We start from the raw sequence: 13067 nt of genomic DNA on the forward strand, positions 1-13067 counted from the left end.
GATTCCTTACTCTGTGGTTTTGAACACCTACACAGATGACCTTTGACAGAGGATGTCTGAGAACAGTGCTTCCCTTTTTCTGCTATCTCCTCTCTCTTTTACAGACTATTTGCCTTTAATGATTTTGACAATAAAGATAGATTTGGAAGAGCATCACAGAGAACTATCACAGGGGCTAATCAAAAGGGTAAGAAAGGATGGCAGAATAACTGAAGTAACAAACAAAGACTGACTAACACGTCGCATTAGTCAGAAGTGAGACGGAGAAAGAGGAATGGGGTATTTCTAAAAAGGCCCAGCAGATCTGGTTTCCCTGACCTCACTGAGTCATTGCACGCTCACATGCCTTGCCTACACACTTTTGATGAGCCAGCTGTACAAAGTGCTCCGGCCGTTCCGCTGACGAGGACAATGACATTTCCTCCCCTGCTCTGCTCGGTGGCCACGCAAAGCCTTCTGGGACGTCTGAACTGGCCGGCTTCGTGGCCTTGCACATTTGGGGCGAGGACATGCGATCTGCAACTGACGTCAGGGTGGGTCATGTGACCCACGCATCTCGTTGGAATCCCTCCCTTTATAAGTTCTTTCCTCCCTCCCACCAACCCTCCCCCCAACCCTCTTTATCTCTCTATCTTCCCTGCTCTCACATGCACTCTCTCGCTCTCTCTCTCCATCCAAGTTTATCAGTAGACTTTAAACCACATTATTACCTGTAATTAAACTCCCCCTCTCTCGCTCCCTGATTATCTCTCTCTCTCCACATGCACCAGAGGGAGCTGAGATAGTGCCACATGCCTGTTACATCATCACAGAGGGACGAAGTGTGGGTGTGGGTGCCCTGAACTCGGAGGAAAACCGTGGAGCCTTGAGTCCAGGGGGTCGACCTAATGTAGTGTGACCAGTACTTTCTGTTCAGAGGAAGCTACTGGCAGGGGCAAGGACCACATCCTCCGACCTATCGGTAAATCTACTGCTTGGGTCATATATTTATGACATCATCAGAGTGAGACGTTTGTATGGGCGAGACATGGGAAACCGAGCGGCCCATTGGACGGCCTAGAGTGGAGATAAGCGGCCCATTGGACAGCAGAGTGAGAAGGCAAGCAGCCGGTTGAACGGCAGGCAGAGAACACTGAAGGTTCGTCTGTAGAGCACTGTCTGGTGGGAGAGCACTGCCTGGGGGGAGAGCACTGTCTGGTGAGAGAGCACTGTCTGTCTGGTGAGAGAGCACTGTCTGTCTGGTGAGAGAGCACTGTCTGTCTGGTGAGAGAGCACTGTCTGGTGAGTTCAGTGTCTGCATACAGAGATCTCAGCTGGAACTCTGGGCACCTTCCAAACCCCACTTAGGGAGAAAGAATATGCCCAACTTTCTTGTCTTTCTTGTCTTGTTTTATTCCCTCGTCCTCTCTCTCTCTCTCTAAAACACGCACACGCTCTCTTGACCTGTTCTGACTAGGGCCTTTGTGCATATCAGTCCCACCTTTGTGCTGAAGTGGGTTCTTACCATTAGCGGAACAAAGCCAGGGAAGGAAGAGAGGAAGAGGGGGAAAGAGAGAAAGAGAGAGAGAGATACAGGGAGGAAGGATGGGGTGGTGATAAGGGGAGAGTGGTTGGAAGTCTCAAAGTGCTCAGACAGACAATAACAACCCCCCCCACACACACACACCCCCACCCCCACCCTTCAGAAAACCAATAGCTCATCAATTACTGTATCTTATCTATGAACTCAACAGTCGTTCGATCAGTTCCCTGTCTGTGGAGTAGAGAGTTCCCTACTATCTGGCGGAGTAGGAAATCCATTCAATTAGTGCTAAGGTTGGAAGGTTGGGTAACCAGGCCTGTGGAAAAATCCCATACAGTAGGAGCTTGCTGGTTCACATGTCTAACCTTGTGTTTTCTAGCCCTCTCTCTCTCCCTCTCTCTCTCCCTCTTTCTCTCCCTCTCTCTCTCTCTCTCTCTCACTCTGCCATAATAAAGCACACAAATATCCCTAAGGTGATTTAGCTGATCTAATTTACCCTCCTGTGGGTCATTCCTTAATGTCCTAGTGAGGAGTCCAGAGAGCGGCTCTGGCAGGCTGCTATTCTTCCCCAGAGAAAGGCAGGGGTTGAAAGCCAGGGTACAGTTACGGGGGGACTCGGACGGGCCTCCGGTCGTTGAGAGACAAAGCACGCCAGGCATCCCTGTGAGAACCCAGTCTGAGGCTGTCTCCTCTTCATTGTTCCGTTCCTACCACTCCTCTCTCCCTCACACACACACACACACACTTCACCACAACTCCCCCTCCCCCTCCCCAGTCCATCACATTGTTGGGCCCTGATACATTCAAGGAGGGGTCAGTGGACACAGCCCCCTCAGCCCCCTCCCCCGACCAAAAAGACCCCCGCCAGCTAAGGCTATCTACACTCCACCCCCCACCCGAAGCTAGACTGCGAGTCTCCTCGGTCTAGAACGCTTGCTGCAGTATCAGCTACACCGTCCCAAAACAACCGAGTCGTCACGACGACCGAGTCTTACCTTCCTCGGTGCACATGTAGGAGTAGAAGCCCTCAGACTTGAGCATGATGAGCAGGGACCCCCAGCCCAGCAGCACAGCCGAGAAGAGCAGGTTCTCTATGATGGCCGTCACCGCCATCCACCAGCGCCTGGCGAAGGCCGTGGTCAGGGTAGGAGCCATGGTTGCAGCTTGGGAGCGGCAGCAGAGGGGTGGTTGTGGGGTGGGTGCAGGAGATGAGAGGGCTGGAGGTGGGGGGGGGGGCAGAGGTAGGTCGACAGGGGGTGCCGGGTGGAGTGAGCAGCGGGGAGCCAAAAGTGCTGAACGCGTCTTTTTCGGTCGAGGGAGTCTTGAGATGTTTCACCGACCTGTGGAGGGACAGCAAAATAGACAGAGAAATGGGGGAGAGCGGGTTGTTTACTGGGAAGGTATATAAAAGACCAGTGCAGAACATCGAAATGACCAGATATTTTATAGACCTTTGACAGATGCCCTGTGTCTGCCTTTCTGTTTTATGATTGGTGCCCCAACTCTCACAGACCATTACCCTATTCTCATTTGAGACAATCGGACCATTTAAACTCTCTGAGAGCAAAAAATACACATGTAGACATGGCCAAATTGAATCAGAATAGCTAGCTCCTAGTCATATATCAACGTTTTTGAAGTGTATTTTCCACGGCAGGGAAGACGGTTATGTCATAGCCTATAAACCCATAAACTAATTGCTGAAGAGGCAACCGTGCGTCTTGTAAACTGGTTCCAGTCGGAGTGACCGGCCGGTTCTTCTCATCTACCCTCCACACAAGGCCTCTGTCTTTCACACAGACCCACCGAACCGCAAGTTTTTCCTGCAATTACCCGGGAAACATAATAGCGCATCTAGTGGCAAACCCTCACAGTCAACTGCTGTCTCTTTCTCACACATAGACTCCGGACACACACATCTATCACACTATAACATTGACCGCTCTATTGACTCCTCTAATCACCATTTGGGGACATGAAAAAAGCACATGGACTAAACTCTAACTACTAAAAGAAAAGTTTCATTCATTCATAACAGGTTTTTAAAACTATCATTGGCTAAATAGCCTATGGTGATTTTATACATAGAAAACATCGCTTTAATACCTATTAGACAAAAGTCAGTTGTTGTCAGCTATGTAACTTATAGGTAATAGTGTAAAAAGCCTACCAGTGAAATAGAAGACGAACATCGACGGTTGAAGTTCTTTTCCTTTGGAGATTTGTCTAGAGCGACATCACTTGAAACTGCCCGCTTCACATCGATACTCAGAGGCAGTTGAGCGTAATTTTATACAGACCGATTCCTAGCTCATGGAATATTCCGATTTGCCTATTGGCTCTTCAGGGTCCTGGAACTTGCTACGGCCAATCAGCACTCACTCCAACTCGTTTGTGGGCAGTCAAACGCGCCCCCGGGGACCCAAGCGCATACTCCAGCTAAAACCGCTTCTGGACTCCTCACTCCTTCTCCTCTCCCTGTTTCCCATTCCTCAGCAATAGCCTACCTGTTGAACATTTTAGGGAACATAACGGCCACAAGATTAAGTCACTTCCACCGGACGTTTTGAATTCAAGATTAATCTAAAACAAATATTGCGAGTCATAATGAGCAGTTGATCAACTCAGAAACGGTCCGGGGATGTGAGGGGAATGTCTATGCTTGTCAGTGTACTCTGCTTGTCAGCAACAAAAGGTTGTTTTCGGGTTTGAATGTTTGGAAACGGTTTAATTGCGGAGACCTTTATGAGATTTAGGTCTCGATATGATAGGGCCCCCCAGAGCCACACGGCGACACTAATGTCAGTCTCGGTTTGCAGACAATTTTGTTTGTTTCGAATATGATAAGATAAGCTGTACTCCAATTGGTCAACATCTGGTGCAACACAAACAGCTTGGTTGAGACATCTAAACTATTGAGCCTCCACAGTCTAATCCAATGTCTGCATATAGTCTAGTAGTGCCTTTGACACGTGTAGATTGAACTAGTTCTTTGTTGAGGCTATAGGAGTCAATCTGCTATTTTTCTCAAGTGCGCGCTACCTCTGCACGTGCAGGTGAACGTCGTTCTCGCCGGTGTGCGTACCGGCTACAACAGACAGTGACCGAGGGACACTAGACGGTCGCCATGGTAATGCCAAATGCCGTGAACGTGCGAGAGCCACCTGTAATTAGGTCATTACTCCCGTGAGACTTGGAGCTCACGGTCAGCTTGTGCATGCCATCATCAGTGTTTTTAACAAGTAGGTGGCTGCACGCGCACATACACTACTACCAGGCTGGCAGGTGACAATAAACGAATCATAAATATCCATAAATCACCATAGGCTAATCATAAATAGATGGCAAATATTTCTCATATTAAACTTCCTGGCTCATTGAAGCTATATTATTCTCCCGGGGTTTTGGAAGTTCTCAAAGCTGTGGAGGGAAGCGAGCTGTATGGGCTATTTCAGACTAATGCAGTCAACACTTACTGATTACTGTTCGACAAAAGAACAGTCCATGGGTATTTGTAGCCTAAGAGTGACTAATTGCTTTAGTATTGAAATGGGATCGTTTGATCATGGGTTTAATCACTGGTGATTAACACTGTAGCCTAATCTTTATAAATCACGGCGGCTTCCACTTCTTTAGGAAAGGACAGCAACAGGCGAAAGTATTTGGGTTACTTTGAACAATTCAAACAAACTGCAAGGAACTTTCCATTGCTGTGAACCTTTAGCGCCACCATAAGGTTGAGCAAGTTGTGCGAAAAGTGAGGAGCACTTAAGGCTGCGCGCCATAATGACCGACTCACAGACAAGGGATGAACAAGTACTTTTATTGCACTTTAGAAATGACAATATAAAATACGCATAAAGCTTAAGCCTAGGAATCATGTGAAACACTGTCAGAAGGTGCATCCATGTACATTCTTCACAACTGAATTGATTGAATTATGGACTTAACTAGAAAGTGCATTTCCTGCAGAAAATGCGTTGGAATGCTGAAAGCTGAAATGAATTTTAAAATATTGAAAAAGTTGAATAGATGTCAAAAAGCTGATAAAAAAAAATTGGTTAGGGTTTTGTCAACATTTAAATGTTGGCTGTACCTGAAAGATTGAGGAAGAAGAAGGATTTGAAAGTTGAAGAAGTTTAGGAAGATTTGAAAATATTATGAACATTGATTAATATTAATTCAAGCATAAGAGGTAGAACGCTTAAAGGTCATCTGGAAACCCTTGAAACTGCAGAATTTTTTGATAGCTGAACGGTTTTAATAGCTGAAAATTTGAAGGAGCTGAAAGGTGCGACGGAAGAAATAGAATAATAATATGAAGTTGAATAAAGATTCGAAGAACAATAGTTCCAACCCTGAAGCAGCATTCCAACAATTATGTAACTTCACTCACCATTCTACAATATTGTGTAATTGTAAGAATTGATTGGTTTGACAGTTGATTATATATGCTTGCAACACAAACAAATACAGTAGTATGCAATTGAATAAGATGTACAGTGCCTATAGAACGTGCCCTCTTGAACATTCTAGCATTTTGTTGACTTTCAAAATTTTTCGTTGTATTCACACAGCATACTCAACACTTTATACAAATGACATATTCAAAATACAAAAGTGGTAGGCCTATATCAAAATTTGTCTCCACACACCCGAGTTAATGCGTGATGGCAGCAATTACAGCTGTGAGTCTGATGGGATGAATCTTGAGTGATGACTTCCGTCATTTCACTCCACCTTAGAGGCCATATATGTGTGCTGTGCACACGTTCACCGTTCTGCCCATAGAAACTTGTAGCTTTTTTGTTGTTACATAGTTTCCAGTGGCCTTGTCTTTGATCAAATCAATCTCATTGTCTCAAGGTTGTCTTGACCATGCTTTGTTTTTTATACCCATCTGCTGATACCCTGCTCAGAAACTGCAGAATTTATCCTGAAATCTATGTAACACAGGCGTGTGATTAAAGGTAATTGGTTTCACTTAAAATAGGATATTTTTAATTACTTAACTATTACTACTACTACTATTGTAGAAATATTTATAATAATAACAACTTTTATTTCAGGCAATGAGACTTTTTGAAAATGGGTTTAGAGATGCTATAGGCCAAGGCGTAGCCATGGAGTCAACATTGGGGGGGACAAAACATTTTTTTAATGATAATTTCGGACAGCGTGCGTGGTTGCCTGTCGTAGCGTAGCACATTTATATTTTTATATAAATATTGGGGGGGGGGAGACATTTTGACCAGATTTGAATATTTCTCACCTTGTACAGTGCTAATTTCAACACACAGACAAACACTAAAGTCCCAAGTGGCTAGTACAACACAGTCCCAACCAGTCCCAGTGCTAGGCACAAAAGCAACGTAGCTATGGAACTAAAGCACCCTGTGTGGAGAAGGGAAGAGAACAGAGGCAATGAAGAAAGTAGAGTCAGTTCAGATTAATTACAAGTTTTTATCAGTAATAGTTCAACATGATAAACTTTGACTTTATAATTATTCCGCATAAACTTCTTGTTTATTCAATAAAACATGTATTGATACAAACAAACAGACAAATCTAACCTTGAGAGGAGTTTGCTGGAAGAAAGAAAGATAAGTTAGGCATTAGAGGAGGCTAGTGAGTCAACAGCCGCTTATAACAGACATGCAGAGTGACACACACACATACATAAACAAACACACACACACACACCTCTGATAGTAAAGGTGGTCTCCATGCCAGCGTGGATATGATCTGAAACGTGACAGTGAAGCAGCCACGTTCCAGGGTTACCGGCTACCATCTCGATGGTCTGGAACGTTCCTGGGAACAGGTCAAACACATCTGCACGGTGGATGTGGTCCGTCTGACACACACACACAAACACAAGACACACAAAGACACGCATACACACACATATATGTGGACAATTGCATGCACACGCACAGACATCAACACATGCACACACACGAGAAGAACAGAGAGAGGAGCAAAGAGAAAAAGAAAGTGTGGAGTGAGGGAGGGAAGGAAGGAACACAGTAGGGGGGGGGTTAGACAGACCTAATCAAACCATGAAGCTCTGTGCCTTAAAGAGCTGACTTCATGCTCCTTCAGTGTTCTATCCATGAAGGAAGAGGGTTAAGGTGATGGGAACTGTAGTCTATGAAAGTGCACGTCACTTCTGTGGGATGGACACATCATCTAGGTGCCACCGTCCTGCAAGTGTCCTGCTCTGAGAGAAACACCCTAGGAGTGCCCTGAACCACGTTACATAGTTCATGAATAAGTTGTTCATTAATAACTTGGTCATGTGTACATTTTTCCATTACAACTTATTTCACTGTTAATTGGCATTTTTGGCATGGTTGTGATGATGGTAATGGGCATGACAGTGTTAAGTTAGGGCTCACGATGACGGTTAGAATGACGAATGTGGCTCATGATAGCCACAGTTATGGAGATGGAAATGATTATAATGACAGTGAAAGCTGAGGAGAAGGATGATGATGATGGTGTACCTTGTATGTGAAGGTCTCGGCGTGGAAGTGAACCGTATGAATGTCCTTCTCATTCCCCATGCCCACAAGGTACCAGTCTACCAACTCCCCACGGGTCATGACCAAGCCTTTCAGGTTACCGTACAGTTGACCGTTTATACCTACCACACGCACACACGCGTGCACACACACACCATGCACACAAACAGTAATCATCAATCATGAAGAGCTACATTACATGATAAAAAAAACTCACATTGTCTATCTATATATCCAACCAATCAATCCTCCATCTATCTATACATGCATACATACACACATCCATCCCTCCCTCTCTCTCCTCTCTCTCCATCTCATACCATGCATCATATTGCTCTCCGTAAAGCTGTCGTCCGAGGTGAAGTTGTAGGGGTTGGTGTCGAGGTAGGTCCTGATGTTGTCCTCCAGGTACCAGGACTGGTTCTCGTCGAACACCAGGAAGAGCAGAGCGAACTCCCGCTGGGCATCTGTCCTCCGCCTGTCCCCCCCCCGTCCCCCAGCCCCCAGACCACTCAGAGTCCCCTTTCTGCACACCACCAAGGGCCCCAGCAGACCACTGAACAGGTCCTGCACACACACACACACAGATATAGATATATACACAAACACACACACATTAGTGGCATAACTTAAAGTGAAAACTGTGATGACATAAAAGCCCTTACATGAAATACTTGGTGTGTGTATGTGTGTGTGTGTTTACCTTGATGAAATCCACAGGGGAGTAGTAGATGTAAGAGATGCAGTTAGGGTCAGAGAGCCCTGGGCCGGACCCCTCAGGGACATCCCACCGGAACTCTGTCATGAAGCCTGACAGGAGACACACAGTCAAGCATTACACTCCCCCATATCAAATATACAGTTAGGTCCATAAATATTTGGACATTGACACAATTTTCATCATTTTGGCTCTGTATACCACCACAATGGATTTGAAATGAAACAATCAAGATGTGCTTTAAGTGCAGACTTTCAGCTTTAATTTCAGGGTATTTACATCCAAATCAGGTGAACGGTGTAGGAATTACAACACATTTGATATGTGGCCCCCCCTTTTTAAGGGACCAAAAGTAATTGGACAATTGGCTGCTCAGCTGTTCCATGGCCAGGTGTATGTTATTCCCTCATGGGAGTTCGTTATTTCATTGACAAGGAGCAGATAAAAGGTCTAGAGTTCATTTCAAGTATGGTATTTGTGTTTGGAATCTGTTGCTGTCAACTCTCAATATGAAGTCCAAAGAGCTGTCACCATCAGTGAAGCAAGCCATCGTTAGGCTGAAAAATCAAAACAAACCTATCAGAGAGATAGCAAAAACATTAGGTGTGGCCAAATCAACTGTTTGGTACATTCTTAAAAAGAAAGAACGCACTGGTGAGCTCAGCAACACCAAAAGACCCGGAAGACCACGGAAAACAACTGTGGTGGATGACAGAAGAATTCTTTCCCTGGTGAAGAAAAACCCCTTCACAACAGTTGGCCAGATCAAGAACACTCTCCAGGAGGTAGGCGTATCTGTGTCAAAGTCAACAATTAAGAGAAGACTTCACCAGAGTAAATACAGAGGGTTCACCACAAGATGTAAACCATTGGTGAGTCTCAAAAACAGGAAGACCAGATTAGAGTTTGCCAAAAAACATCTAAAAGAGCCTGTACAGTTCTGGAACAACATCCTATGGACAGATGAGACCAAGATCAACTTGTACCAGAATGATGGGAAGAGAAGAGTATGGAGAAGGGAAGGAACTGCTCATGATCCAAAGCATACCACCTCATCAGTGAAGCATGGTGGAGGTAGTGTTATGGCGTGGGCATGTATGGCTGCCAATGGAACTGGTTCCCTTGTATTTATCGATGATGTGACTGCTGACAAAAGCAGTAGGATGAATTCTGAAGTGTTTCGGGCAATATTATCTGCTCAGATTCAGCCAAATGCTTCAGAACTCATAGGACGGCGCTTCACAGTGCAGATGGACAATGACCCGAAGCATACTGCGAAAGCAACCAAAGAGTTTTTTAAGGCAAAGAAGTGGAATTTTCTGCAATGGCCAAGTCAATCATCTGACCTAAATCCAATTGAGCATGCATTTCACTTGCTAAAGACAAAACTGAAGGGAAAATGCCCCAAGAACAAGCAGGAACTGAAGACAGTTGCAGTAGAGGCCTGGCAGAGCATCACCAGGGACGAAACCCAGCGTCTGGTGATGTCTATGGGTTCCAGACTTCAGGCTGTCATTGACTGCAAAGGATTTGCAACCAAGTATTAAAAGTGACAATTAGATTTATGATTATGTTAGTTTGTCCAATTATTTTTGGTCCCTTAAAAAGGGGGGGGCCACATATAAAATGTGTTGTAATTCCTACACCGTTCACCTGATTTGGATGTAAATACCCTGAAATTAAAGCTGAAAGTCTGCACTTAAAGCACATCTTGATTGTTTCATTTAAAATCCATTGTGGTGGTATACAGAGCCAAAATGCTGAAAATTTTGTCAATGTCCAAATATTTATGGACCTAACTGTATATATATATATAGATTATCATGATATCAAATATTGATTATTATATGAGGAATGTTATATCATTTAGAGATGTTTTTATAGAATGTTTATTACTTCATACGAAAGCAGAAAAAGTTCTCACACGAAAGATAATGCATACCAAGACATACAGAGACTCTCATAGAAATTGCAGGATAAGAAACGCACATACTAGAGTATAAAGAAGTCGTTTAATGCATCCCTCTATTCCTGTGTCTCCTCTCTCTCACCTGGTTCGACAGGAATGCGTGTGTCGCTGGTCTCAATGCCATGGGCATAGATAGAGTAGGGCCGACTGGCATGGTTCCTGAAGGTGATTAGAATCTGCTCCCCAACTTCTGCCCTGATAATGGGGCCTGGAGGACAGACACACAAACAATGACTGGCAGAACGTAGAAGATCATCTTCTACAATGTTATGTTATTGTCATGCGATAGGATGAGTGGTGGTAATGCATGTTGATTCGAAGCAAACCTACCCATGATTCCCAAGTGTTTCTGGTCTGCCTGTCGTTTCCTCTGTGTCCTGAAGGTGGCATCAGTGTACTCTCTGTAAACAGCTTTCTTATAGCGAGACCCTATCTGCCGCTCACCTTTGCCCACGAAGATGTTTCCTGGACTAGGGACATAAAATATACAAAAAAACAGGTAACAAAATACAGACACACTGTTTCTTGGAATATTAAAAATGCCACGTCCCAGACTGATAGCCATCTTTGCTGGATTCATTTCCATTGTCCTAGAAAGCTCCCAGACAGACAATGTCACTGAGGCAAAAGATTGAGAATTCTAATAAAGGTCAATAGTTTCAATGAAACACAAAAACAATCTCGCTTTTTGTGTCACACACACACAGAAGCCCACCTGTTGTCCAGGGTGGCTTGGTGTTTCTCCAGCTCCCAGGAGCGGGAAGGTGAGTAGTCCCACTCCACCTCCTCGGCGCTGATGAAGAACTGGACCACGGCCGAGGGACGCGTGTGTGCCAGCGTGTGTGTGTGGTTCCTCCCAGGGCACTCCGCCACAGAGTACTGCTGTCTCATCCCAGCCATGTAATGGTCCGTCACCCTGCAGTTCACCTCATACACACCTGGGTACAGCGGGATGGGGCGGGGGGGGGGGGGAGTAGAGATGGCAAGAGGTTAAAGGTCACACGCCCTGGTCCTGGTCACATGCTCCTAGATGAATGAGAGCTCATTGGCACAGCAGTAAGGCTGGAAGTGTGAGTGGTTTTTGGAAGTGGAGAAGCCATTGTTTGGATATCATCTCTTTTGTCTATGTTGACACCACAAAGGTTGACTTGAGGTTAAAGCTGTCTACACAGGGACTATAAATTAACTTTAGGGGACAGCAAGGTTTATTTGGATCTCTGGCTTTGGCTTGCATTCCTGTAACCGCCCATGTACTGTAAAGTTTAGTCACGCATTTCCGGTTTTCAAGTGTTTAGAGGTTAAGACGATGTAATGGTCCATGGGTCAGTTTAACCTGATTGTCGGCTATTAGTATATACTTTCAATTTCTAACGTAAAGTTAGAAATCTTACATATTCATAGCTGTATGACATCTACTTTCACATCATACAATCATGTTTAAACAAGAATAGGAAGAGGTTATTTAAGCCAGATGACAGTTCATGGCCAACAGGATGCCTTTAGTCACAGCAAACTATGATGGATTCCCTGTTTGGCAAGGCCTGTGTTTATTGAGTGTGGATTGTGTCTGGGGACTGAAATGACTGTGAAGGGCTGCTGCATGTGTGTGTGTGTGTCCGTGTGTGTGTGTGTGTGTGTAGACCAAATAATGACTGACCAGCTCTCCTTGCATTCATAGTCACAGTAGCCGTAGTGTGAGGGAACAGTTTGAGTGTGTCCCGGGTTGTGCCCTGCTTTTGGAAGGTGTTTCCCTGGAAGTAAATCCCATGGATGTCTGTCTCGGTTCCCAGACCAAAGGTGTACCACACAACTCTGTCCCCGGAGCACAGCTGCAGCCCAGGAAGGTTCCCGTACACAAACCCATTCACTGCTGTGATGCAAAAAGATAAACAGAGTTGGAAATCAGTCACTGAGAACACAAACGAGATAAAAACAGAAACAATGACAAAAACACACCAGTGGCAGTCAATATATTTACATTTACATTTAGTCATTTAGCAGACACTCTTATCCAGAGCGCCTTACAGTAAGTACAGGGACATTCCCCCCAAGGCAAGTAGGGTGAAGTGCCTTTCCCAGGGACACAATGTCATTTTGGCACGAACCAGCGACCTTCTGATTACTAGCCCGATTCTCTAACTGCTCAGCCACCTGACTCCCTGATATATGTGATATGATTTAAAAAAGTATTTGGGTTACTTTGAACAATTCAAACAAACTGCAAGGAACTTTCCATTGCTGTGAACCTTTAGCGCCACCATAAGGTTGAGCAAGTTGTGCGAAAAGTGAGGAGCACTTAAGGCTGCGCGCCATAATGACCGACTCACAGAC

The 13067-nt window shown here is 45.0% G+C and overlaps 2 protein-coding genes across 2 annotated transcripts in view; both read right to left on the bottom strand.

Moving 5' to 3' along the window:
* slc43a2b (solute carrier family 43 member 2b) overlaps positions 1-3780 on the bottom strand; it is a 13036-nt gene extending 9256 nt beyond the window's left edge. The window contains 2 exon segments of the mRNA XM_062485306.1: positions 2518-2862; positions 3693-3780. Coding sequence (XP_062341290.1) covers positions 2518-2677 — 160 coding nt within the window. The 5' untranslated portion in view covers positions 2678-2862; positions 3693-3780.
* A 3185-nt stretch (positions 3781-6965) lies between these two features.
* LOC134040022 (ferroxidase HEPHL1-like) lies at positions 6966-13049 on the bottom strand. The gene is made up of 10 exons (XM_062486244.1): positions 12983-13049; positions 12394-12606; positions 11452-11674; positions 11067-11206; positions 10819-10944; positions 8753-8859; positions 8370-8616; positions 8032-8171; positions 7226-7379; positions 6966-7110 (listed from the first exon to the last, which is right to left on the bottom strand). The coding sequence occupies exons 1-10, from the start codon at positions 13047-13049 to the stop codon at positions 7091-7093; spliced, it is 1437 nt and encodes a 478-aa protein (XP_062342228.1). The 3' UTR covers positions 6966-7090.
* Positions 13050-13067: the final 18 nt, after the last annotated feature.

Source organism: Osmerus eperlanus, chromosome 19 (genome assembly GCF_963692335.1).
Source record: "Osmerus eperlanus chromosome 19, fOsmEpe2.1, whole genome shotgun sequence".
NCBI lineage: Eukaryota > Metazoa > Chordata > Actinopteri > Osmeriformes > Osmeridae > Osmerus > Osmerus eperlanus.

What these genes read in the sequence shown, in the direction of transcription:
- LOC134040022 (XM_062486244.1), bottom strand. Translation starts at nt 13,049, where the DNA reads ATGGCGCGCAGCCTTAAGTGCTCCTCACTTTTCGCACAACTTGCTCAA. An exon ending in ACGCATTCCTGTCGAACCAG is followed by an intron (nt 8,860 to 10,818) that starts GTGAGAGAGAGG and finishes GTCTCCTGTCAG; the next exon opens with GCTTCATGACAGAGTTCCGG. An exon ending in CCCCTGTGGATTTCATCAAG is followed by an intron (nt 8,617 to 8,752) that starts GTAAACACACAC and finishes GTGTGTGTGCAG; the next exon opens with GACCTGTTCAGTGGTCTGCT.